Consider the following 25,626-nt stretch of genomic DNA (forward strand, 5'->3'; position numbering starts at 1 on the left):
GATGCCGTCCTGGTTTTATAACTGAAGAGTTGATGCTAGTTGAGGCTGAGACCGTAGAGGCCAATCTCATGATCATTTTCCACTTGCTTTTTATAACGGTACACTAATTTTGGTTGGGGTTGCCATGTGTCCAACTAACAGACTATACTCCCTGTTTCCTTTGCAGGTAAGTATGGCCATATGACTAGGTTCTAGACTTTGGAGAATATCAGTGGAAGATGCCTAAAGGATTCCTTCGGGAGTAAGTTCTCCCACCACTCCACTACCAACAATAACATTTTCTGTTTCCTGGAACTTGGACTTGATGGCCGACACTTCTGCAGCCATCTTGGATCATGAGGTGACTTTGAGAATGGAAGTTTTGAGCTGAGATGTTATAGAATAAAGAAGGAGAATGATGCCCATGGATCCCCCATGAGACCCCTGGATGCTCAGCCCTGAGATACATAAAGAAACTTCTATTTCATTTAAGCCATTATTATTTGGGACTTCATTAGATGCAGCCAAATCCATTTTTAATTGAAACACCCTCCCCTGCATGTTAGGACCCATCCTGGTCTCAGGGTCACAGGGGGACTTGGAAGCTTGAAGTGGAAAAAAATCTGAGTTGCTTTTATATCAACTACCCTGATTTTTTCTCTCCCCCCATCCTCCCAGTACTCAGTGCTTACAGTTCAGGCTCTGCCCCTGAAAACTTCCTGTCAGATCAAGCCGTCAGCCTTTCTTATACTCATCCAGCCCATCCTTCCTCTCAGGGGCAGGAAGGGGGGCTGTCTCTGGCCTCCAGAAGCTTCCATGTAATGAATGATATCATTTATTCCATCCCCTTATTCCTGCTGCTGGTCCCTCAGACTCCCTCTTTTTGAAAACCCCTGATCACTCATTTTCTCATTATTCCCAAGAGGAGTGACTCATTGTTTGGGTTGAATAAGACTCAAATTAACATGGCTGACAAAAAAAAAAATAAGACTGCACGTGCTAAGGGACCATTGTTGGAGGAGGAATTATGATATGTTATTTCCATGTTGTATCAATGCAGACATACAGTTTATATGACACAGGCCCATTCCCCATGGAAAACTTTCCCCCGCATTCAATGCATAGAAAGAATACCAGACAGTGTGGGAATCAGGAGTCCCAGGCCCCATGCTCAGCTCTATCCATGACTTCCTGTGTGACGAAGGGAGCCACTCTCCCCTTCTCTGAGCCTTGATACCCTCATCTATAAAGCAAGGGCACTCTAAGGCATCAGTTCATTTTATCCCTCTGCCCCCAGATCTGCCAACTGAAATTTCCCCTTCGCTAGTGAGTATCTTCTTCACAAAATACAAATGTCCCTAGAAACTATCAGTCATTCATCACATAGTATGAAATAGTTAAACAAGATGACTTTCCTAATAACAGTATGGTAAAGCCACCTGTACTGAATGCATTGGAATGATTGTTCTGATGGAGGGAGGAGGGTTATGGTTATGAAGCAAGGGAAACTGTGGAATGAGAAACTGAGGCTCAAAGAGAATATGTCTCTGTAGGTCCCATCGCTAGCTAGTGACAGATCCAGTGCTGGTATTCCAGTCTGTGTCATTCCAAGTTGCTGTCCACTACCCTGCAAACCAACACTTGGAGAAACTCTTCATGATACAAGAAATACAAATATAAAGCTGAGAAAAGACGTCACCTTATCTATAAGGTGACATTTATGGTCCTAATATTTACAATAGCCAGGACATGGAAGCCACTTAAATGTCCATCAACAGAGGAATGGATAAAGAAGATGTGGTACATATATACAGTGGAATATTACTCAGCCATAAAAAGGAATGAAATTGGGTCATCTGTAGAGATTTGGATGGACTTAGCGAGTGTCATACAGAGTGAAGTAACTCAGAAAGAGAAAAGCAAATATCATATAATAACGCATGTATGTGGAATCTAGAAAAATGGTATAGAAGATCTTATTTGCAAAGCAGAAATAGAGACACATATGTAGAGAACAAATGTATGGATACCAAGGGGGAAAGGAGTGGGGTGGGAGGAATTGGGAGACTGGGATTAACACATATACACTATTGATACTATGTATAAAATAGACAACTGAGCATACCGTATAGCACAGGGAACTCTACCTAATGCACAGTGGTGACCTAAATTGGAGGGAAGTCCAAAAGGGAGGGGATATCTGTATGTGTATGGAGGATTCATTTTGTTGCAGTGGAGGCTAACACAACATTGTAAAGCAACCATATTCCAATAAAAATTAAAAGAAAAATTCATGGCCCTAGTAATAATGGCACAGATAAAGCATCTGTATTAAATGGAGTAAGACAGACAGTGCATAATAAATACCAGTCCTTCCAAGGGAAAAATTCCAAAGATGAGGAGTGAGTCTGAAATTTCCCTTCCCTCCCACCCTCCCACCTCCACCTCCTTCTCAATCCCTGTCTGTGACGTCTCCACTCTCTGACCCACCTTCCTTCCATTCCAGACGCCTAGCAATGCCTGGGCCCTTTACTCCAGCAGCTGATGGCAAAAGTCTCAGTGCAGGAGGAATGGGGTGGGGAGGGGAGCTGGGTTAGAATTCAGCTCCCCCTTCTGCTGAATCACTTCCTTCCTATCCTCCAAAGCAAAAATGAAAAGGATAGTAATATTTTCTCATCCAGCAGGATCTGTACTAGAGACAACCAGATACAGTAAAATAGGTGCTTGGAGCACCATTAAAAGAAAACTGAGCAACTAACTTATGCATTCATTCAACAAACATTTATTGATCCTCTAGTGGAAACCAGGCACAGTTCTAGGCACTGGGGATGCGGCTGGAAAAAAAAAAGTGTTGGGGGGCCATAAGAAGTGGTCAGATCTTGGATATATTCTAAGGGTAGAGCTGACAGGATTTGCTGACCTGGGGATGGACACACACACACACACACACACACACACACACACACACACACACAGGGCAAGAGAAGGAGGAGGAGGAAGAGAAGAAAGCTCACTTTGCAGCTTTCTTTGCTCTACTGAATTCCTGCAGGAAGCCAGCAAAATCACACCTCGGAATACTGAAAAGGCTGGCAACGGGCCCAGGACACCTCTGAGTGTGGAAAGGCAGAGCAGGACTAAATACAGGAGGACCGAAATCTGCACAGAAAGCAGCTGGGCCCTGGGGTCCCTGCCCCCGGGGCTGCTCAGCCAGGCGACCACCTCCCAGACCCTGGCTGCCGGTGGGAAGCAGGTCCCAGGCCTGGGACTTCAGGAAGCCATCTGTTCTCACTCCACTTCCCTTCCTTAAGGGAACTTTGGGGAAAATATTCCAAACTTCCTGCGTAATCAGGTGCTGAAGGAAAAAGTACTGCCTGGCCCCTTTGAGGATGGACTTGATTTGATCATTCTTTTCTGGATGTCTTGGTTTAGATGTGTTTGGAGAAGTCAGAAGGAAAGCCAGGTGTTTCCAGGAGGCAGAGTGGGGAGGAGGGAGATGTCAGAGGAGCCGGAAAATGAGCGGGCCCTTCAGCTGGGCGCTCTGACCGTTAAGGATGACTGTGCTATGCGCCGCCGGGCCCTTGGCCCCTTACTCCACTGAGAGCACGTGAATTTTCTTTTTAAATTTTTAAAAAAATGTATTTATTTACTTTATTTTTGGCTGCATTGGGTCTTTGCTGCTGTGCACGGGCTTTCTCTAGTTGCGGCGAGCGGGGGCTACTCTTCGTTGCAGTGCGAGGGCTTCTCATTGTGGTGGCTTCTCTTGTTGCAGAGCACGGGCTCTAGGTGCGCGGGCTTCAGTAGTTGTGGCACGCGGCTCAGTAGTTGTGGTGCACGGGCTTAGTTGCTCCATGGCATGTGGGATCTTCCCGGACCAGGGCTCAAACCTGGGTCCCCTGCATTGGCAGGGGGATTCTTAACCACCGGAGGGCTCGTGAATTTTCTGTCATGAATTTTGGTTTTACTTGGACATATTTTATCCCCATATAAAGATACTTGAGGAAAGGCAAAGGAGCGCAGCAGAGGGAGCAGAAAGCTGCCACATGCCTCCTGTGAAGGGCACACTTTGCACGTGAGGTCACCTCCCATCTTGACCACTCTCCCACGTGGGACGTGTCCAAGTCCCACTGTGAGGGTGTAGTAGGTGGGACTGCTCTGATCAGTCCTTCCTCCTCTTGCCCTGTGGCCTTGTAATGCCGGGGAGTGGGTGGGGGAGTCTGTTTCCCCATCCTGTTGATGTTCTACCTGTTCACACAACTTACTGTGGCCCGTGGAATACGGTTCTGGGCCGAGGCATTAAGAGGCACTGATGCTCCGTCCACCCTCCTGTGTGCCACTAGAAGACAATGAATTCCAAGAATTCCAAGGAGAACATGGTGACGGGTGGCACAGGCCTGAAGCCAACCCTCAGCCTAGAGCAGAGCCTCCCTGCTGAGCCCAGCCTGGTTAGCCAAACCTCAGTGCACCTCACACCTGACAGTGTGAGAGTGGACGCTTGAGGTCGCTGAGTTTGGGCTGGTTTGTTATGTGGTGATATTGATGCTACAGCTGATTAACACAGAGAGGTTAAGTGACTCCCCTAGGGACACACAGCTATTAAGCAGTAGTCCTGTGACTTCCTTATCAGGTGTTCCTTCTCTCCCTCCAGGCTGGGGCTGGGTGCAGAAGCAGGACGTTCCCAGGACAAGACCAGGATGCAGGGCTCAGACTACTTGGGGGAAATGGAAGAAAGCCGTGGCCTTGGTGGGGAGAAGTACCCTAATCACGCCAGTGAGCAGAAACTACCTTCCTGTTGAGGGCTGCTCCCAGGCCAGGCTCAGGGAGAGCCTGGGCTCCTGAGTCGGGCTCAAAGATGCACGGGGGCAGGACACGGCCCTCCAGCCCTTGGCAAACAGGAGGGCCGCACTGGGAAGGCCTTGGGGGCTCCCTGACTCCTCTAAGACCTGCTGACCTCAGCCTGCTGACTTGGCACCTCTGGGTCTGAGTCGGAAAAAATAAGGTGCTGAGGCTAGTCTGGAGAGTTTGTGCGGAATCACAAAAAGATGCCCGCGCCAGGTGGCTGCAGCCCACAGGTCTCTGTGTGAACTTGTAAAAGGCACCACTTCCTCCAGCCAGGCACGGTCTCCTGGCAAGGACAGAGCTGGGGGATTTAACCCCCTTTTGCCTCTGGACCATATACTTTGTTCAGTACACAAAGTGAACAAGCAGACCAGCAGCCCTGGAAGAGTGAGGAGGCTGGCTGTTTGGCTCCTGCTGCCTGACCATGGACCCGACTGGCCCACGCACACCCTCAGCAGGTGTGCTCGGAACCTGCTCTGCTGATCGCACCCAGGACAGCACCAGGGCACAGCAGGCCCTCAGCGTTGACCTGTGTCTGCTGAATAAACCGTCAGTAACCATAGGGAGTTGTCTATTGAGGCCACTGGGACTTAACCCATCAGCTTCTGTCTGCAGTCTTCCCCCTGTGTGTGTGGTGGAGGATATTGACTCTGGGGTCTGGTCCGGTGTGAGGCAAACACCAGTCCTAGGGATGGGGATGGGGATGGCGGAAGCAACAGCAGCTGGAGGCAGTGAGACCCAGCCCCGCCCCCCCTCCAGCCTCACACCTGCTTCCCGTCACTAAATTGCTCTCAGCTGCCAGCAGACAGAGCCGCTAGTCTTGGAGCTGAGCCCTGGAGGGCTTGGGGGAGCATTTGGCTGAGATTTATAGCAAAGGGGAGAATTGATGTGCGTTGGGGAGGCAGGCAGAGGGATGGGGGAGGGGTGTGGGAGGGGAGAGCAGGAAGGGGAAGGGGAAGGGCTTGGGGGGAGTAATGGGGGGGGATTAGCTCTGGGCAATAATCCAAGAGGCAGGGCCTCCCTGAGCTGGGCAGTGCAGCAGAGGGGAAAGAGCTTAGGAGCACGGCAGGCCTGCGCTGGTTCTGAGATTTCTGTCCCTCACAAACCAAGAAAACTTACGTGGGAGTCGAGGCCTCTCTATGCGTTCTCGTCTGTAAAGGACAAGTGATGATGCTGAGCCCAAGGGGCTGTGAGAACCCCATGAAGGCAGGTGTGGACCCCTGGCACAGGCAGAGGCAGGAAGCAGCTTCTATCACATATTCCTTCCCGCTCCCAAGGTTGCGGAGCTGCGCTACCAGGGACACAAGTCACCATTTATCCCCCATTCACTGTATAGAAACCCTCAGGATGATTCCCCTCAGAGCTCAGAGCTGGAGGAAAAGTTCTACAGAGCTGCTTCCTTTTATTGGCAATTCAATGCCGTCAAACCCATGTTATTCCCCTTTTTGCCTTGACTACCAGGAAGCTCAGACCTCATTTTTCCATTCAACTGTCATAGCTGCCCATAGCCTTAGTGCAGGGTATAATTATTCTCTCCTACCATCAGTTATTATCTGACCTTAAGTTTTCACTCGCTGTAATACAGATTCTTTTTACTGTATCCATGTCTTTTATTTTAAGTCTCTTTAACTCCTTCTTGGAAGTAGGTAGGGACATATATAGCATGCCTGGGGGGTGGATTACATGGGTACAGGTGTGAGGACCCGTGTGTCAGGTATTGGGATTTGGCTCCAACGGAGGAAAAATTGATTTCAGAGTCAGAGCCAGACAGACTGGGCCTCAAATCCTGGCTCTGTCAGTCTGGGCATCTGTGAGCCTCAGTTTTCTCAGCTGCAAAATGGGGATAAACCCCCATCCCTCACAGGCTAGTCAGTGAGGAATTTCAGAGGCACACTGTGATAAAGCCATGCATGCCCAATGCCTGAGGCAACGATGGTTGTTATTTGGCCAGTGGGGGCACTATATTTTATACAACTCCGGAAATGGGAAGACATGCTGAGCCCTGACTTTAGCAGGTGGTGAATGTAACAGCAACAACAACAATAATAATAGCTTGCACAGTGAGCCAGGCTCCGTGCTTTATGCCTCACTGAATTGTCTTCCTAAGACATGAGGTCAAGTGTCCCCATTTTACAGATGAGAACACCGAGGCCCAGAGGGGTACCGGTGTCATACAGAAAGGAAATGGCAGGCAGAATCTGAGGCCAGAGCCTGTTTTGTTGCACCCTGTAACTGCTCTCAAGGTCAACAGGCCAGGCAGAGGGGACAGAAGAGGCCGGGCCCTGGGGCCATGCTTGGTCACCCTGTGGCTAGAGCAGGGGTCGGGGGGATGAAGCTGGAGGGGTTTGTCGGTCAGATCCCTGAGGGGCTGAAGGCCAGTGCCTGGGGCTGGGCTGCATCCTGTAGACTTGGACTCAAAGGGAGGAGGAAGTAGCTCAGGAAATTATTTTCCATGCCTAACAGTAATTTCTGTGTTTTTGAAAACGCTTTTTCTGGATGGCAGGGGATGCTGGCTTTCTACTTGAAGGCATGGTGGCAAGTTGTACTTGAAGATAACATCAACACCGCAAATGGCCAAGAGGCAGGCATTTAGCCTCTACTTAATCCTTCTGAGATACACTTTGGGAGGTGGGTCTGTTATTTGCATCGTTTTTCCAGGGGAGGAAACTGAGGCACAGAGAGGGTAAGCAGCTTGCTCAAGGTCACACAGCTGATGGTGGCAGAGCTGGATGTTAGAACAGCTGCACAGCTTATACTCTACCGCCTATGTTAGGTTTGTTCATTTTAACAAGGGTCAAATGAAGTGAGAAGGCCTGGCTCAAGCAGTGGAAACGAGCCTCCTCATGGATGTTGAACAGGGGCTTTTAGGAAATGGGAGACACCAGCCCAGACCACCTCCTGAAGCCCTGGACAAAGACACCCTTGAATCCGTGGGAAGGCTTTCCGGGAAGAGGCAGACCAAGGAAGAGGACCAAAGACCCTGGAGGGAACTGCAGCGGTTTGAGCCGGTGGGGGGAGGGTCAGCGCAAAGCCGCACAGGGATTGAGCTCCTGTGACTGTTAAGTGTTGAAAAGCTCTCGGCCGGCTCCTTACAGCCCTGGATAAGCTTGGCTGCATCATCACCCACAGACCTGACACAGCACCATCACTTCCCCCAGTCTCTTTACACCTGCCTCCTCAGGGAGGCTTTTCAGTCCTAAGCTCTGTCTCATCTGTACCACTAGCGATCCGCGCCCTCTGCTTACACCCTGGACTTCACCGATTCTTCATCTTCTCATTCTGCTTTTTAACATCACATGCATCAAGAGGAAACAATGGCAGCATTCCCATAGCGCTCACCACATCCCAGGGCCTCTTTTTAGTGCTTTTACTCACTCACCCCTCACAAACCACCCTAGGCTGTACGCAACCCCATTGTACAGATTAAAACACTGAGGCACAGAGAGCAGAGGTGAGGAGAGGAGCCAGAGCTCAAACCCAGGCAGGGCATGTGTGCTCAGCTCCTGGGCCACCTGCCTCCCAGCATTAGAAGGAAAGAAGGAGGGATGCGCACCTGGGCTGGGAGGGCCATGGGCGAGGTGCTGGTCACGGGGCATCTCCTGTGAGATGCCAGTGAGGTAAGACGAGGTTATGATGCTATTTCCATTTTCTCAGGAGGAAATCAAGCCTTCAGGGGCCTTGGCTCAAGGCCCGCAGGTGGGGAGCATGGTGACGCTGGGATGTGAAGGCAGGACTCTGTGTTCAGGGCCCACACCCCATCCACCTGCTCGGGAGAGCCGGCCTGGGTACCAACTGCCACGTGGGACCGTCCGCCCATGCCTCCTCTGCCCTGGCCCCTGCCAGCCCTCCTCCGGCTTCCTCTGCCCTAGCCGGGCTTCTACGTCTGGGGGAAGCCCGGGCTGGAGTGTCCACCACTGAGCACGGTGTCTGGCATAAGCGTAGCTCAGAAGCCCTAGGTCCCTTCCTGACTGGCCTCCACCCAGGCCACCACTTCTGCTCTCAGGACAATATCGCCCATCATGGCTCAGCCCAGACTCCACCTTCTCTGCTCCCCCTTGGCCTCCAGGTTCCTCAGGGCCTTATCAGCTGTCCGTCCCTGGTGGCCAGACCCCAGCTTCCCTGCACTGAGGTCACTCATGCCCACGCATCAGCCTCCTGTCCGGGCGGCCAGTGACTGCAGGAGGGAAACACGGACGGTCCCTCGCTGGGGTCCTGTTCACTGAGCCGTCTCCCCAGTCTGATGTATCCCCTCCTCCTGAGGGCAGGGCCCCATCTGTCTAGTTCACCGCCTCAAACCACGCTGGTCCATGGTTGAGGCTCAAAAAGTAAATGCTGAATTGAATCAGCACATCCTAGGGTGCATGATGGCTGGGACCCCCAAGCCTCATGAGGGGGAGAGAAAACTGTACCGTCTCAAAGTGGGGCGGGGAGTGGGTGTGGACAGGGCTCTCAAAGCGACAAAGGCTTCTCTGCTCTGACCCAGAAATTCCTCTTCTAGGAATCTGCCCTCAGATGAACTCACACGTGAGTGAAGGGATGGATGTACAAGCATCTTCATGACAGCACCGGTTTTAACAGCAAAAGATCAGAAACAATGCGAATGTCCGTTGAAAGGGAGCTAGTAAAATCCACACAATGGAAAACAGTGCAAGTGTTTAAAAACTGAATGAACAAAACTTATGTTCTGATGGGGAATGATCACCGAGATAAATGAACTGAAAAAACCAGAGCACAGGCATCGAGGTAAAACGGGTGTGTGTGTGTGCGGGTGTGTGACTGCTTAGAATATACAGGGTATCTCTGGAAGGAGTCATAAGAAACTGGGGTCATGTTTGCCTCTGGGGAGGGGAACCGGGAACAGGGGTGGGAAGGAGATTTGCACCATATAGATTTCTGTGCCTTCTGAATTTTGAAGCATGAAAATGTCTTCCCTATACTAAAGACACATGTAAAATCAAACAGGAAAGTCACAGTGGGATTGCAAAAAAAAGCAGCGCCTTCCACCGGGGGATTATAGAAGCACGTGTATCTCCATCCACCTCTGGTTTCCTACCCCCGACACCACCCCAAGCCTTTGCCTGTGTGTTTGCCCCCGCCCGCAAGGACTCTCTCCCTGGCTGAGCCCTGCTCATCTGCGGGGCCCACCTCAGTCACCACTGACCCCTCCCTGACCCCTCCCTCGCTGGTCAGCCACTGCTTTGTGCCCCTGGACCCTGCATTCTCCCTGCTGCACCCTGCTTATGCCACTCGGTCTCCGGCTATCTGCACATCCGTCCCCGCAGGAGCCTGGAGGATGGGGACCTGGAGTGAGACCCCTGAGACCCAGCCCCCCAGTGCCTCATCTGCCCCGGCAGGTTCTCAGGGAAATATTTGCTGAACAGACCGCTTTGCTGTAGGAGCAAAATGCCTCCCAGAAGGGCATGGCAGTGAATGGCAGTGAATCAGGTGCAGGGAGAGGCTGCACTGAGCACTTGAACCGCTTGGCCAGGGGCCAAGCCAACCCTCTCATCCGATTTGCCTAAAAGCCCAGGTGGTTCGCAGCAGCGGGGGCGGGGTGTGCATTTACCTCACTGTGTTCAGGGCTCCTGCTCTGCGTAGCTCGGCCAGGCACCCCCAAGAAGGCGTCCACTGCTGCTTGCTGACAGCCCCGTGTGACAAATTGTTTTCTGCAGAGGCAGCTGGGCTGGTCCATCTGGCTGGTCTCCAGAGGCCTTGGGTCACTCCTGGTGGGAGGGGCGGCCCGAGCCAGCTCCTGCGGGCTGGGTTCCTGCCTGTCACCACTCGGTCGCCAGAGCAGGTCCTGTCCCTCGCCTGGGAGCATCTGACCAGGCTGGGCCCTGGCCCCATCAGGCCCACCAAGGGGGCAGCAGGGGAACACGGGGCCCCTTCCAAGGACGGGAGTCTACGGTCGAGGCAAGGCAAATGCCGCAGTCTACCATCCACCATCGCAAACGTGTCACCAGGAGGAATCACAGCACAAAGCAGTGACCCAGCTTGAGGAAATCCAAAGTGCCAGCCCCAGGCGGATTCACGGCTCAGGTTAATAATAAGCGGCTCCTGGCTTCAGAACATGATTTATTATGGAATCATCGGGCTACGCTGCAAAGACTGCCGTGGCTTCTTTAATGGATTTTCCCCGGCGGCCTTTCTGCTGAAGCCCAGCATGTGAGCAGAGGCGGGAGGGAGCGCTCAGGTGACAGAACACCGATGTCTGAACCTGGTGGGAGTATCTGGGGACCAGAAATGGCCTTGACTGCATCCGGCAGGCTCGGCCCTGTGGCTTAGCTGGCTGCTCACCCCGACATCAGCCGGTTCATAGCCTGTCTTCAGCGTACCCCCAGTGATCAAAGCTCATGGCATCGTCCCAGAAAAAAGGGAGGCGAGGGCAGAAGAGGTGAGCGCAAACCAGCTCTGCAGGACGCCGCACAGTCGGCAGTTATGGGGTGGCTGTGCTGATTCAAACCGTGAAAGTGATGACAGCAGTGGTTTCCAATCTGGGGACTCCTTGGGGTGTGATGGGGCCACAGGGCTTACAGGAGGTTCTGGAGGACGGAGATGGGCATCTTCTGTATTCTTGCTTCCCAGCACCTACCCGAGGTTCCGGAGCTCACATGGCAGTTACATTAGATGCTGAATGAACAAATGAATGGGTGGATCCATTGGTAACCCAATCCAAGGAACTGCGGTTGGACGTGATGACCCACGACAGTCCCGGGGGCTAATGAAGACAGTAGCAGCTTGATGAGCTGATGCTCGCTCATGGATGTGCTTTTCTTACGCCTTGATGGCCCCCCAGTTCTCCTCAAAATAAATCCATTCAGTTCTATCCTTGGGCTATGGTTAGGTACATAAGGTGCTAACGTCAGGGGAAGCTGGCTGAGGGTGTGTGGGAACTCTTTGCACTTTTCATTTCCACATAAAAAGCTAAAATACATGAAAATAAAATCAATATGCTTTGCCTACTGCCCCGGGAGCCCTCGGTTTCTTGTCCTGGTCCTTCCTTGTCCTTATGTGACAAGCCCCTCACCAGCCCCTGCTAAGGAGAGATATGATGTCTCCGATCGGTAAGCCCGGGGACAGGGTCTGGGCACCTGTGGCCCAAGCCCCCTTGACTCTTCTTCTGCCTCTGGGTCCCACACCTGGGTCAGGGCAGGGTCCTGTTCCCGGAGGAAGTAATTGATGCTGGATAGGGATGAGGCAGTGACTCTTTGCACCCGGCTTGGCAAAGGGCTACTCTGCACATTCCCCCTCTGGTGGCACACCAAAGTCCAGTTTCATCCTCAGAGCCTTTGCCCATGCTGTTCCCTCCTTCCCCACCTCACCCATGTACTGAACACCTTACCTCGTTGGGTCTATGGGCTCTGCTCAGCCATTCCTTCTGGAATGACCTCCCATTCCCCAAAGCCAGGCAGAACTGGCTTCAAAGCCCTTTGTCTCGCATCTCACGGCACACTTAACCGTGACTGCACGGTGAGTTGTTTACACGTGTGCCTCTGTTGCCCTGTGAGCCCCTGGGGCAGGGGCCAACGTGGACTCACCTCTTTCTCCCTCATATCATATTGCCTGGTGTATATTAGATGTCCACAAATGCCTGTTGAATGAATGGACTTATCAGAAAGTTTTGATTGGTTTTAACGTTTTAAAATGTGAGAGAGATAATTACTTAAATTAAGTGTCTCCTTTGGTAGACAAAAATCTTTTAAAACATGGGGAAGGGCCCCAGGCAGGAAAATAACAAAACAGTTCTCTGCAGCTGACAATGTTAGGAGCTATTAGATCAGGCCAGGGCCTCCCAACCCCGGCACTGCTGACATTTGGGCTGGACAATTCTTTGTTCTAGAAGGCTGTCCTGTGCACTGTAGGCGTTTAGCAGCATCCCTGGCCTCTACCCACTAGATGCCAGTGGCAGCTTCCCAGCTGTGACAACAAAAAATTTCTCCAGACATTGTCAGATTTTGCCCGGCGGGATGGGGGGATCATACCCAGTGGAGAGCCACTGGGCCGGTCACTCGGTAGGTTTTGGAACAGAAAATATTGCCTTTGCTGCCTGGATATTTGCAAAGCTGGACTCCTAAGAATTCACAAGTCCAGTATTTCTCTTGAGCTCTGACAATCAACACAGATCCCCAAGCCACAGGCAAAGCCACTTGCCACTGAATGAGGGTTTTGAGTGCACCAATTTCTTAAAACGCTCTCTGAAAGTTCTGCATCAAATATTTACGGAGTCTAGGAAATGGCCCCAGAGAGTGAGTGGTCCTATTCCATTTATAAATCCAGCGGTGATTTATTGACCTGGGAAGTGCTGCAGATGCTTTGCCGAAGCTCTTGGTGCAAAGCCAGGATCCTTGCGGGGCTCAGGAGCTCGGGGGATGGCAGGAGGTGCTCAGCTTGGAGGCCAGGACAGGACATTCCACCTTTTTCTTGCAGACGTTGCACAGGGAGCCCTGGTTCCACAGCGATGGAAGCCTGGCACATTCCAGGGTCGGGCGTCGGCCCCGAGGGCCAGGGAAGCTGGAGGCAAGAGCACAACGAAATGGTCTCTGCTTCTACACGTCCATAAAAGCCCCTTTGGTCCCACATTTTATCCAAGGAAGAGATGGCAACAATACCGAACATTTATTGAGCACTTTCTGTGCCAGGCAGCTGCTATTACATGTCAGTGAGGCACACGCCATCGGCACTGAGTTATAGACGAGGCAGTGGAGATTGGGGTGGGGAAGGCTCGAACCCCAGGTCATTTATAGGCCTGACAAGACGATCACTGACAGTATCTCCATAGAGTCATGTCCTCTGTAAATTTTGTTGCTCACGGTGACAAGAGATGATGACCTTTCCATTAAAAGGAAAGCAATGTCCACTGGATGCCAACCTCCTACTCCCCTGTTTTTGGTTTTTTTTCCCTCTAAGCTCAACCATAAAATAATTGTGACATATGACAAATTTAGTTACTGCCTTTCAAAAATGACCTCGTTTTCCTTCTAGGTCACTAATGCCCTGGTGTCGTTTAGAGTTCATTTTCACCATGGGAAGCTCTTACCAAAAGCCGGCCCAGAGAGACGGCCTGCAATCTGTTTTTCCTAGGGCAGAGAGCTCCGCTCCTCAATGCCTGTTACAACTGAACAGAACCAAGGCTGTGGGCAAAATGCAATGCTGGGGATAAGGACGAGGTGCCTGCATGACCTTCTAGAGAAAGAGCCCAACAGCCACCCCCCACCACCTCACTCTTCATCCAAATCCACCCAACAAGGCCTCCTGTGGACCAGGTACTGTGTAAAGCACTCGAACAAAGACATTTACATTGACTATTCTGTCATCTCGCTATAAAGAAACAAAAGTATCCTGTGGCCTTGAAATTATGTCCAATAAAGGAGGAGTTTTTATCCAGCAGCATTCTACAGTGTGGTGAGAACTCTGAAGAAGGTTGAGGAACACTTGAGAAACTTGGAACCATGAGAGTATTAAGATGCACTTGGGTTCATCCATTCATTCAATTTATGCTCCAACTATTTCCTCAAAAGCTTTGCTATCAGGTTCTGGCCAGTATCACTGAGTGCAGACATTGGAGGGTTTTTTTCTCACATTGAACTCCAGATTGTAACCTCAAGGGGGGCAGGAGAGACAACTCTCATCCCCCCAGTGAAGGCCCAGCATGATCTGGACACATAATGACCAGAACATCAGCTCTAGAGCCAGACTGCCTATGTTGGAACCTCAGCTCTTTAGCTGTGTGACCTGGGGCTGGTTATTTACCCTCTCTGTGCCTCACCTTTTCTCACAGGTGAAGTGGAGTGAATGTCAAGATCTATTTTGTGGGCCCATAGTGAGTACTGGAAAAGCTGATGCATTGCACATAGTAAGCATTCAAGAAATGGAAGCGGGGGTTTTCTTTCTCATTGTTTTTCTTATCAACATCATCATTATGATCTCCTAGACTCCTCTTTCCTTTATGCTGCAGCCTCGTTTAATTGCTTACCAATCCCCCAATGCTTCAGGAGCATTCACCCCTCTGTCTTTGCAGGTGTCATTCCCTTTGCCTAACATGCCTTCTACCTGCTTGTAATAAGGTAGGTCAAAGATCAAAAGTCAGATGTAATTTTCCTAGAAAAAGATCAAAGCTGGAAAGAAGTTCTCATTACTAGATAATAAGCCTACAGATAAGTAATTTGAAATGAAAGTCACCAGTTAGAAAAAAAAAGTTTAAGGTCAATCAATAACAATTTATTGAACACCTCCTGTGCCAGGCAGTACAGTAATTATGTTATGTGCATGATTTCATTGAATTGTCCCAAAGACCCCAAGAGGCAAATATTAGCTCCATTTGTTAGATTAAAAAAATTAATATAAGCATGAAGGCAAGAGAGAAGCCATAGGAATAAAAGGAAGAAGAAAAACATAATAATAAGTTGAAATAAAATGCCAAGAATAAGATCAGTTTCCTCCTAAGTAATGGCTGCTTTTTTTTTTTTTGGAGCATCTCTTATTTTCCTGAGACATAGTCAACTCTGCTTATCTGATTTTATCCTCATATCAGCAGTAGGCAGCATTATCCCCATTTTACAGATGAGGAGATTTAAGCACAGACAAAGTAAGTAATCCACCCAACATCACACTGAATTACAGCTGAGATTTGAACTCAGGCCTGTCAGACTCCAAATATCATAAGTAAAATAGGTTTTCTCTGGGAAAACAGAGTGCTTCTCTGGCTCTGACTGATTAGGACATTTTGGACCAAACCTCCAGTAAGAGCATCTAGGAAAGCTGGACAAAATATAGCAAAAGATCTATTTGAAAACATCTGAGAGCTACAAAGACTGTGAGGATTTGTGGGACTAAAATTCAAGGTAGGAGAGAAGCCAAGAGTAGTTGGCTCACATTGAAGGCTGTATTTCCCTCCAAGTGAAGGTGAAGCCTGTGTGTGATTGTGGTGGCTGAGAGGTAGAAAGCTAAGCAGAGATTTTGACAGCCTCATGGAGTGGGAAGCGGCTGGGGAAGGACACTGATAAACATTACAGGTTTTTGCTTGGAACCATGAAAGGCTATGCCCTAAGAGTAAGAGTGAGCAAGAAATAAAACAGATCTCATAAGTACTAAAATTATCTCTGAATCAGTTCTGATGTGCGGAACAAAGGAAGTCCTGTCTGGATGAAGACACTATCAAATTACATCTTCACATTTTCACACATGATGTCTAGCACTCAGTGAAAAATAACAAGACACAAAACACATGATATGACCCAATACACAAAATTTAAAAACAGATAATAAAAATAGACTAGAAGGGGAAAACAGAGGGGTGCTTTGTGGTCACTTTCTAGTTCTGGACCTGGTGATGGCTTTATGGGCACATACCGCTCCATGACAATTCATTGAGCTGTACATTTCCGAGTTGTAACCTTTTCTGTATGTGAGTTATACTTTCAATAAAAACGTTTATTTGAGAAATTAAGTGACTGATGTCCTCTCACCTTCAAAGAATCCAGTTGAGTTGTCTGTGCTGGCCACTCAGCCTCTGGAATAGGCCAGGACTCTGAATGCAAAGGTCTTTGGAGGACACTGTCCATTTCGGGATTCAGGAGGTATTTCTGAGCTAGAAGAGAATGTTCTCAGTCAAGCCTCAGTTCAGAAGTCTATTCTAAAAATCAGCAAGTCAGACTTCCCTGGTGGCGCAGTGATTAAGAATCTGCCTGCCAATGCAGGGGACGCTGGTTCAAGCACTGGTCCGGGAAGATCCCACATGCCCCGGAGCAACTAAGCCCATGCACCACAACTACTGAGCCTGTGCTCTAGAGCCTGCAAGCCACAACTACTGAGCCCACGTTCCACAACTACTGAAGCCTGCGTGCCTAGAGCCTGTGCTCTGCAACAAAGAGAAGCCACCACGACGAGAAGCCTGAGCACCGCAACGAAGAGTAGCCCCCGCTCGCCGCAACTAGAGAAAGCCCGCGCGCAGAAACGAAGACCCAAAGCAGCCAAAAATGAATAAATAAATGAATAAATTTAAAACAACCCTATATGTCATAAAATAACCTTTAAAAAAAAAAAATCAACAAGTCTCTGAGCCTTTTCATTGTCTTTCATTCCCAGATCCCTTCACCCCACAACAGAGGCCCTCTTGGGTGCAATTTGAACTCTGAGTGCCACATTCACAGCCCTCTGATGGTACTGCCATGGTCTTGGGATATCCTAGAAAATTGCCTGCCTGCTTCACTGTCCACTACCAGGCTGTAAGCTCCTTCAGCGCAAGGACCACCACCTCTGAAGCTGACTCATTTTTGTAAGCCCTACAACACCTATCGGGGATCTGGCACATGGCAGCCTTCTAGATATGCTGAATGAATAAGTAACTAAATTAATCTAGTACATTTCCTTCTTTTAAAGGTGAGGAACCTGAGCCCAGAGAAGGGACGACACTTGCATAAACTAGTGGCAGAAGCAGGACCAGCTAGAATTTATGCACCTCCAACTGTGAAAACAGATGCCAACTCAGGCTGCAGGGATAGAAGACAAAGGTACAGAAGGGCAGGCCCATCCTGACCAGCTAAAAACTGAAGCCAGGTACCTCTTCTTGTTTGTTGGCGCCCTGCAATGTGTCAGGCACTAACACTTCTGAAAAAGATCATGTTATCCTCCTTTTAAAGATAAGAGTCTGGGACTCAGAGAGGTTAATTAACTCATCCAAGATCACACAGCTGTAAGAACAGAATCTAGTAATAAGAATCGCTAAGCGAGCAGTTATCAAGAGCAGCTCAGTTGCCTGAAGGTAACTCTATCCATACTTTCTTCACTTTTATATTGAGCACCTGAAAACAAAGTAACCCTAAACAAACCCTTAGGAACACCCCTCCCCCAGTGCTGATACTACACTGCACTCGTAAAGCAAGGCCCAGGGAAGTTCTCTCTGGCCAGATAGCATCTTAATTTTCTTTTTAACAATAAGAATAATAGAACAACAAAACCCCACCCATGTTACCATCTAAGTAACCACTGTTGGTATTTTAGTTTATCTTCTAGCCTAAGTTGCCAATCATTCACAGATGTTCACGTACAGTTGTATCATTGTAGTCCTCCGATACATTCCATTTTCTATCCTTTTTTAATTTAGTAGGATATCCTAATTCCCATGCTATCACATTGGTACTTATCAGCATCATTTTAGTGACTAGTACTTCATACTCAGTGAATATGGGTTAATTAACAATACTGGAGTTTTTCCCCACAGTTTTTCACTGTTATCAATACCCTGGCATGAATCTGCCTGTCCATTGAGCTTTTCCACATATAGAATTATTTCCTTAGGATAAATTTCCAGGACTGAAGTTACAGGGTTGCAGAATTTGGCCATTTTGGCAGTGGCAGTAGTTTTCTAATGCGTTCTCCTTAAGTAGTGAAATGAAAAGGGAGAGTCAGTAGGGAAGAGAGTGCAAGATAGTGTGGTCTGGTTTCCTTTAGTCATCTGCACTTGACTGTGGGCTTTTCCCCACCCTGGCCCACCTGTCAGATTGTCCTGCAGGTGTGGACTGTGTCTGAGCATGCAGACTATTCCTAACTGAAAATCACACTGACCTCTTACAACTGCTGTCTTCTCAGACTCGACGTCCAGGTGATGGCTTGTCTGGAAGAAAAGACATCTCAGCAGTTATTCTTCATGACACAGCTGGAAAAGCCTTCTACAGACAACTACGACTGGAAAAACCAGCCCCCTCACCGCTGCAGAAAGTGCATTCTCTGGCCAGATCCACTCCTCCCTGTGTGTGCGAACATACAGGCAGGACCTCCCCTCCTCCTCTGCCTACGACCCTCAGAGGGGTCCAGGACTTGCTCCCAGGGATACAGGTGCGAGGAAAATCTTCCACTTCCTTTACTCAAATTGAATCTCCAAAGGGAAACTGATGACTGCATTTTAAAAGCTCTTAAAAGGGGGGAAATGAGGGCAGCTGGACGGCAGAGTCTCCAGGAGAAATACTCTCTCTGTGTGGAAGTCCCTTCGACACCTTGTGAGAGCTGATTGCTGAGCTGCACCTGGGACTCCTGACTCAGTCACCCAGGAAACCAGGTCGGGCTGGACCTGAGTCCCTGCACCACCCCCTGGTGGGCTAGTTGTCCTCCTGGACACCACACGCACACAGGAAGAGGTGAAGCGGCAATGGTAACTCTGCTCTGAGAGCACTTCACTTATATCCCCTAAAACCGTGTGTCTTCGAGTACCATGACCCTTCACACCCCAGTGCCTTTGCTCATGCAGGTCTCTCAGCCTAGAGGGCCTTCACGCCATCCTTCCAGCTAGTAAAACTCTTCTTTTTTAATCCTTCAAGGCCTATTTTGTGTGCTTCCTTCTCCAGGGATTATATTCCCAAATAAATCTCCTTCTCTCTGCTCATTGCTATGTTTCAAGTGAATGCTTTTGTTCACACCTGGGTTTGGAGCTAGTCTTACTAGACACAGACTTCTTCAAAGTGAAACTGAGGTTTCATTGACTTTTGTATCCACAGAGTAGTCTCACAGGCACTAAACTACTTCTGGAGGCACTGCATATTCAGTACCTGATCAGAGATCTATAGATCTTTCCCCTGCTTCCTGCTCCTCGTTTATCCCATAGGCCTGGAGAGGCTTGGAGCCAGGCAGCCGCAGGTTGAAACCTGGCTCTGCTGTTTACGGGCTCCATGGTCTTGGCCAAGTCAGCTGAACTCTCTGAACCTTGTTCTCTCCATCTGCAGAGTGGAGCCACTAATATGGTCCTTGCAGGGTTTTGTCAGAGTGAAATAAGAATGAACGTCTAGGGCTTCCTTGGTGGCGCAGTGGTTGAGAATCTGCCTGCGAATGCAGGGGACACGGGTTCGAGCCCTGGTCTGGGAAGATCCCACATGCCGCAGAGCAACTAGGCCCGTGAGCCACAATTACTGAGCCTGCACGTCTGGAGCCTGTGCTCCGCAAGAAGAGAGGCCGCGATAGTGAGAGGCCTGCGCACCGCGATGAAGAGTGGCCCCCACTTGCCACAACTAGAGAAAGCCCTCGCACAGAAACGAAGACCCAACACAGCCATAAATAATAAATAAATACATAATTAATTTTAAAAAAAATGAACGTCTACTAAATGCTCCACATACAGTAGCAGACGGATAAAGCCTCACCCTACACACTCCACTCCCCGACCCCTCTCCCCAGGTAAACTTTTGGGGGAATATTCTCAACTTCATAAAAGGTAGAACATCAGGAGAAAATAATTGCCTGGATCCTTGGGGGCCCAGGCTCGGGGTTGTTGATTTAATGAATTAAGGGAGTTTAGGGCTCTCAGTCTCACTGCTTCTTTCAAGATGAGATTCCATTTCCAAAGGCCCATATATAGATCTTGTTGACCAATGCCCAGAGGAGAGCAAGATGTTTCCAGGACATGGAAGAAAGAGGAAAAAGCAGGGCAGGAGGAAGTGGAATTAGCAGCCTCCTTGCCAGGTGGCTTGTGTCTCTCCGAGGCTGGGGTCTCCATGACCCTCAGGTGTTAGTACGTCAATCCCCTGACCTCCCCCAGTGGAGCAGTACTTTGGTTCTGCTTGAAGGGACCCTACATCCTCTGTGAGTGTCTTTATGTGACAGCACTGTGAGGGGAATTTCAGGTGGGATCTTGTTCAACCCTCACAGAGCCCTACAAGAGGTCAGCAACCCCCGCCCCTTGCTACCAAGGCCTAAGAGAGCAGGCGGCTTTGGGAGGTGAAGCACCGGAGTGGCTTGGCACAGAGGACTGTCACAGAGTGGCAATTCTTCAGGATCTGGGGTGTCTTTATCTGCCGGGTGAAACAATGTGTGTGAAGAGAGGGCAATAATCCTCACGTCCCAGGAACCGCAGGGAGTCAGGCGGGGCCAACCCACCCAGGTCTCTGATGGACCTGCCATTTGTGGAGTTGACCCCAGGCTGGACCCTGCAAGCATGGGCAGGAGGGCACCCCTGAACTACTTCCCCTTGGCACCCGGGCATCTGCCTCCAAGAAGGGGATGACACCTGAGTACAAGCAACAAAGAAGGTGTCTCATTCTTGGCTTGGGAATGTCAATAGCCTAGGTCCTGGTGAGATCCAGAAAAAATAGGTGTCCTGGGACTGGGGAGGGGGGAGGAACTTAAGAGGCCCTGAGAAGGTGCCCTGAGCCCTGCCCAGTCAAGCCAGTTTGGGGGATGGGGTGGAACTGAGAACCCCCCGTCTCCATTTAGGAGTCCAAGAATGGAAGGAACCCGCCCTTCCCGTGCTCCCATCTCAGCTAAAGCCAGGGAGGTGGCAAGACCCCATGTTCCCAGATGGAAGACAGTAGGACAGCTGGCCAAGCTAGCCTCGTGGAATCCTCCTGCTTCAGGACCAATGCCCGAGCTGGAGAGAACCAGCAGAGCTAGAGGAAGGCCACCAGGGCGGGTGCAAGGCCAGCCTGTGGACATCCAGCCCACAGGCCTGCAGGGTTCCTCTTCCCGAAGCACATCGATCCTGTTCCACCCCTTCAGCAGCTCTCCATTCACTGCAGAACCAAATGCAAACACCCCTGCGGGCAGTCAGGTGTCCGTGACCTCCCATCCAGCCTCTCGGAACTCCTCCACTTGGGATCCCTCACTCCAGCCAGCCTGGAGCCCTCTTTGCTTCTTAAACACATCACAGGGGTTTTTTTCCCCACTGCCTTATATCTGCACACTGAGGATTGGCCTTCCAGCAACAAGAGGGACAGACTCACTGAAGGCCTAGTCTGTATGTGCCAGAGCCCGTGCTGCTGCCCACATGCCCCACAGCCCTGCAAGACACCCAACACACCCCCCTTCGCACAGGGGTCGCAGCTGCAGTGCACAGAATCCCACGGCCAGGTTCAAATCCCAGCTCTGCTCAGGCAAACGATTTAACACACAAAAAGCTGAGCTAGAAAGCTGCTTATAGATGTGTGTCTTTGGGCACGACTTGTAACCTCTTTGAGCCTCAGTTTTCCATCTGGAAAGGGGGATAATAATAGCACCTCCCCCACGGAAGGACTACCTGAGTCAGTTACATAAAGTCCCCAGGGTAAGTGATACATGTGAGTGTCCCCTCCTAAGGCCACAGAGCTAGACAGCAGCAGAGCTAAGATTTGAAGCCAGGGCTCCTGGGTGCCAGAACCCGCCCCCTTGGCAACTGCTCACCCGAGGACCAGGTTTCTAACTCGTGGGACATCCCTGCACAAGGTGCTTCATGATCTCCAACTGTCTTCATGTCCATTCTGCCAAGTAGGTCGTAATATTCCCACTTTACAGATGAGCAAACTGAGGCTCAGAGCAATTAAGGTCTTTTCCAAAGACACACACACAGTCTCTGTCTAAGCCCTTCCTTCTTGACGCTCGCTATAATTTATGATTATTTCTCTCTTTGACTGCATGCACGTTTTGGCCTGTTCGGTTCACCATTTCTCCCCAACCCCAAGCACCATGCCTGACTTGTGGCAACAGGTGCTCAATAAATATTTGTGGAATGAAATGGCAGAGCCAGGCTTTTGTGGTTTGTGGAGGAAACAGTGAGCCGCCTCCCAGATCATGAAAATGGGGGTGTTCTTGGTGAGCTGAACTGCAAAATAATGCAAAATGGATCACGGCCAATTCAAAGTCACCTTAAAAGGAGGAAGTAGAAGCTTATGATTGGCCATAGCCTTTCAAAAGGTCTGGGTGGGGAGACACCCTGGCCCCAGGGGAGTCATGTGGAGCACATCCTTACAGGAAACTAACGCATCAGGCTGATGACACCATTAACACTCTCTGTTCTCATTGAATGACCTTCTGACTATAAATATATATTGACTTACAAATGAAAAAAATGAATGAATGAACTTGACTTTCCAGATAACTCCACTATAGGGAGAGAATATGCTGATTATTTTTTCATCCATCCAATATTTCATCCTGCACGCAGTTCAGTCTCTCATGGGAAACTATTAAGTTAGTGTTCAGGTTTATACCTCAGTCTCTGTGAATTTGGTCAATGTAAGTCAGCCTGTTCAATCCCAGTGAACAAATCGGGTCTAATTTCAGAGGCTGCCAGACCGAGAGCAGCCCTTGGAGGGTGGGGCCCTCAGTGCAATGATGCCTTCTCAGCACACAGCCAGCCTCCCTCCCAGGTGACACCTGCCGCATCCAATATCTTCCCTGGAACTCTGCACACAGGGACTGTGCCCGGTCCCTTGACAAGATGCTGACCTCTCTCTCCATCCTTATTCTGCCTCTGAAGAGGCTTGAAACCCTCGGGCAAAGGGATGAGCACTGGACCGTGAGTCTGGGGCTCTGGATTCAAATTCTGGCTCTGAACCAAGTCGCCATGGCCATGAGCAGGCCCCTTGGCCTCCTGGTGTCCATGTCCACTGTGTGGCAATTTGGACGAGAGGACACCTAAAACCCTGAAGGCTGTGGGGGAAGGAAGGGACAGAGAGGGTCGGCCTGCAGAGGCTGGGTTGGGAAGGCCGAGGAAGGTGACGCAGGCCTGGAGCTACACTGCCAAAAGCAGGCCCCCCTGAGGGCAGAGCCCAGGAGGGACCCTGAAAAACAGGGCTGGCTGCGTGCACAGCAGCAGCTGCATTTCACCCTCGCATCATCAGGAGCTGAGCTAGTCTGGTGGGGGCACAGCTGGCTGGTCCCCAGGAATGGGGCTGTGTGTCTGAGTATGTGTGCGTGCTTGCGTGTGCGTGTGCGTGTGTGTGTGTGAGTGCGCGTGTGCGTGCGCGCATGGGCAGATCAGCTGAGCACCCAAGGGTGCTGCATGCACACAGACACCCAGGTACCACTGTTGAGAGCCAGGCAGAGACCCGGGAGCATCTTTACTAGACCTGGGTCAGAACTGGTATCCATCACCATCTGCACTACCTCGTAGCTGTGTGACCTCAAGAGAGACTTCCAACCTCTCTGAGCCTCTGTTTCCTCCCTCTTCTGTAGACCGTTAGGAGAGGAAATCCTCATTCATTTACTTCATTACTTCATTCATTCAACAAATATTCCCTGAGTAGCTTTTCTGTGCCAGGCACTAGGGAGACAGAAATGGATATGAAGCAGCTCTGGTTTCAACAGAGAAACGCTGACAAAACTCCCCTAACAGTAGGGGGCAAATCCCTCGAATGTCCCACGTCAGTCATATCCATGTGCAATGAAGGACGGAGGGGCGTGTGGCTAATCCTGTGGTCCGCAGAATTTAGAGCAGGCTCCTGGGCAAGGTCACACCTAAACTGTGCCCTGAAGGATGGATGGTGGAGGCTACAGGACAGACAAAAAAATCTGCCAGAGGAAGCAGTACTAAGGTCTTGAGGCACACGTGAAAGACCCATCTAGTGAAATAAACGCCACAGTGCTTGTTTGATGCTGAATTGAGACAGGGCAGGTCAGGCAGGTGGAGGGTAGGCTGCTGAGCTCACAGCCCCAACAGGAAGAGGGCAGGGCTGTCTGTGGGAATGTACCTGTGGGACCCCCGGAGCCAGGAAGGTGGCCGCGTACTCCGCCAGCGCCCGGTCATTCACCACGTTGCTTGCCGTCGCGGAGAGCTGGTGGTTCTCCACCCCGTGTCTGTGCAGCTCCTGGAGCAGGTATGTGATCAGGTGGTTCCTCTCCCGACACTTCTGGACCAGGGAAGCCAGCTTAGCCTGAAAGGGTGGGAGGGAAGACACAGTCAGGTGGGTCCACGCATGCAGGACTCCCAGGGGGGCTGGATGACTGAGCTGGGGGGCAGGGCATCGGCTCCCTGCTCTGCATCCCGCAGCCCTGCCTTAGCTCAGCCTCCTCCCTGCAATCCCTCCCTCCACCCAGAAGCCAGAGCCAGCTTTGAAAACAAGGGGCCGTGCTGCTGCCCAGCACCCCAGGGGCTCCTCACTGCTGTCTGGACGCCTTCTGGACGGGTAGGCAGCGTGGACTTCAGCTAGCTATGAGACAAGCCCCTCTCTATCCCTCGACTTGCTCATCTGTACCCTGGGCATCATCAGGGCACCAGGACCAAAGGAGATGGTGCAGGCAAAGCACGCACACGGGGCCAGCCCAGGCAGGCCCTCATGCACGAAAGGTCAGACCTGTCCCTGTGCCTCTCCAGCCCGATCACGACCACCCTCCTTCTCACTCCTCTTGTTCCGGACACACGGGTCCACTCCCCAACCCCGGCACCCCAGAACTTCCTCATCACTCCTTTGTAGCTCATGCCCCAAGCCCAGAAAAGCCTTGCGCAGATCCATTCAGAGGCCAGCCTGGGCATCGTCTCCCCGGGCAGGCTTCCCTCATGCTCAGGACTTGGGTCTCTCTGTGCCCAGGCTCCTGGCTTCCTTCTGTCCCAGCAGTTAATCTTTGTATTTGTGGGTCTGTCTCCCACATAGCCTGGGGGATCCTCAAGGTCAAGGCTGACACTCCCCTGGGTCCCCGGCACCGTCCCTACGCCGTGGCTGGGCACAGCGTGGCCCGTGGGAGAGATGTGTTACATGAGTGATGCGAGTTCATGACCCTCCCACCATGAAATGACCTCCCACATTTGTGCATGTCTGGAGGGGTTGATAGACTCTCACCATCTCCTGCTCCATCGGAGGAGGTGATGACCCCTTCCTGCCAGAACTCCCTTCCAAGCCCATCCCAGAGGGTCGGGGACTTTTGCACATCAGTTTCTAGGCAGTGATGTCCGGGTGCCCAGTACCGCAGGCAGGCAGCACAGGAGGGTGGTCTGACCTGGACGCTGGGGTGCCCCAGGCCCCCTGAATCACATCCCTGAAACATCGGGGCCTCTTCATTCAGCCAGCATCAGCTGAACACCTACTATGTGCAGCTCTCCCAAGAAAGAGGCCATTGTTGACGGTGACAATGACTCCA

At 50.7% G+C, this 25,626-nt stretch overlaps 1 protein-coding gene across 1 annotated transcript in view; it reads right to left on the reverse strand.

Moving 5' to 3' along the window:
- LOC309660880 (uncharacterized protein C4orf50) overlaps nucleotides 1–25,626 on the reverse strand; it is a 119,634-nt gene that overhangs the window by 57,298 nt on the left and 36,710 nt on the right. Inside the window, exons 9-12 of the mRNA XM_082461951.1 lie at nucleotides 24,243–24,425; nucleotides 18,379–18,427; nucleotides 16,238–16,402; nucleotides 10,382–13,430 (exon numbers count right to left, since the gene is read on the reverse strand). Coding sequence (XP_082318077.1) covers nucleotides 13,081–13,430; nucleotides 16,238–16,402; nucleotides 18,379–18,427; nucleotides 24,243–24,425 — 747 coding nt within the window. The 3' untranslated portion in view covers nucleotides 10,382–13,080. The remainder of the gene's footprint in view (nucleotides 1–10,381; nucleotides 13,431–16,237; nucleotides 16,403–18,378; nucleotides 18,428–24,242; nucleotides 24,426–25,626) is intronic.

Source organism: Balaenoptera physalus (assembly GCF_965194825.1).
Source record: "Balaenoptera physalus genome assembly, chromosome: 5".
Classification (NCBI taxonomy): Eukaryota; Metazoa; Chordata; class Mammalia; order Artiodactyla; family Balaenopteridae; genus Balaenoptera; species Balaenoptera physalus.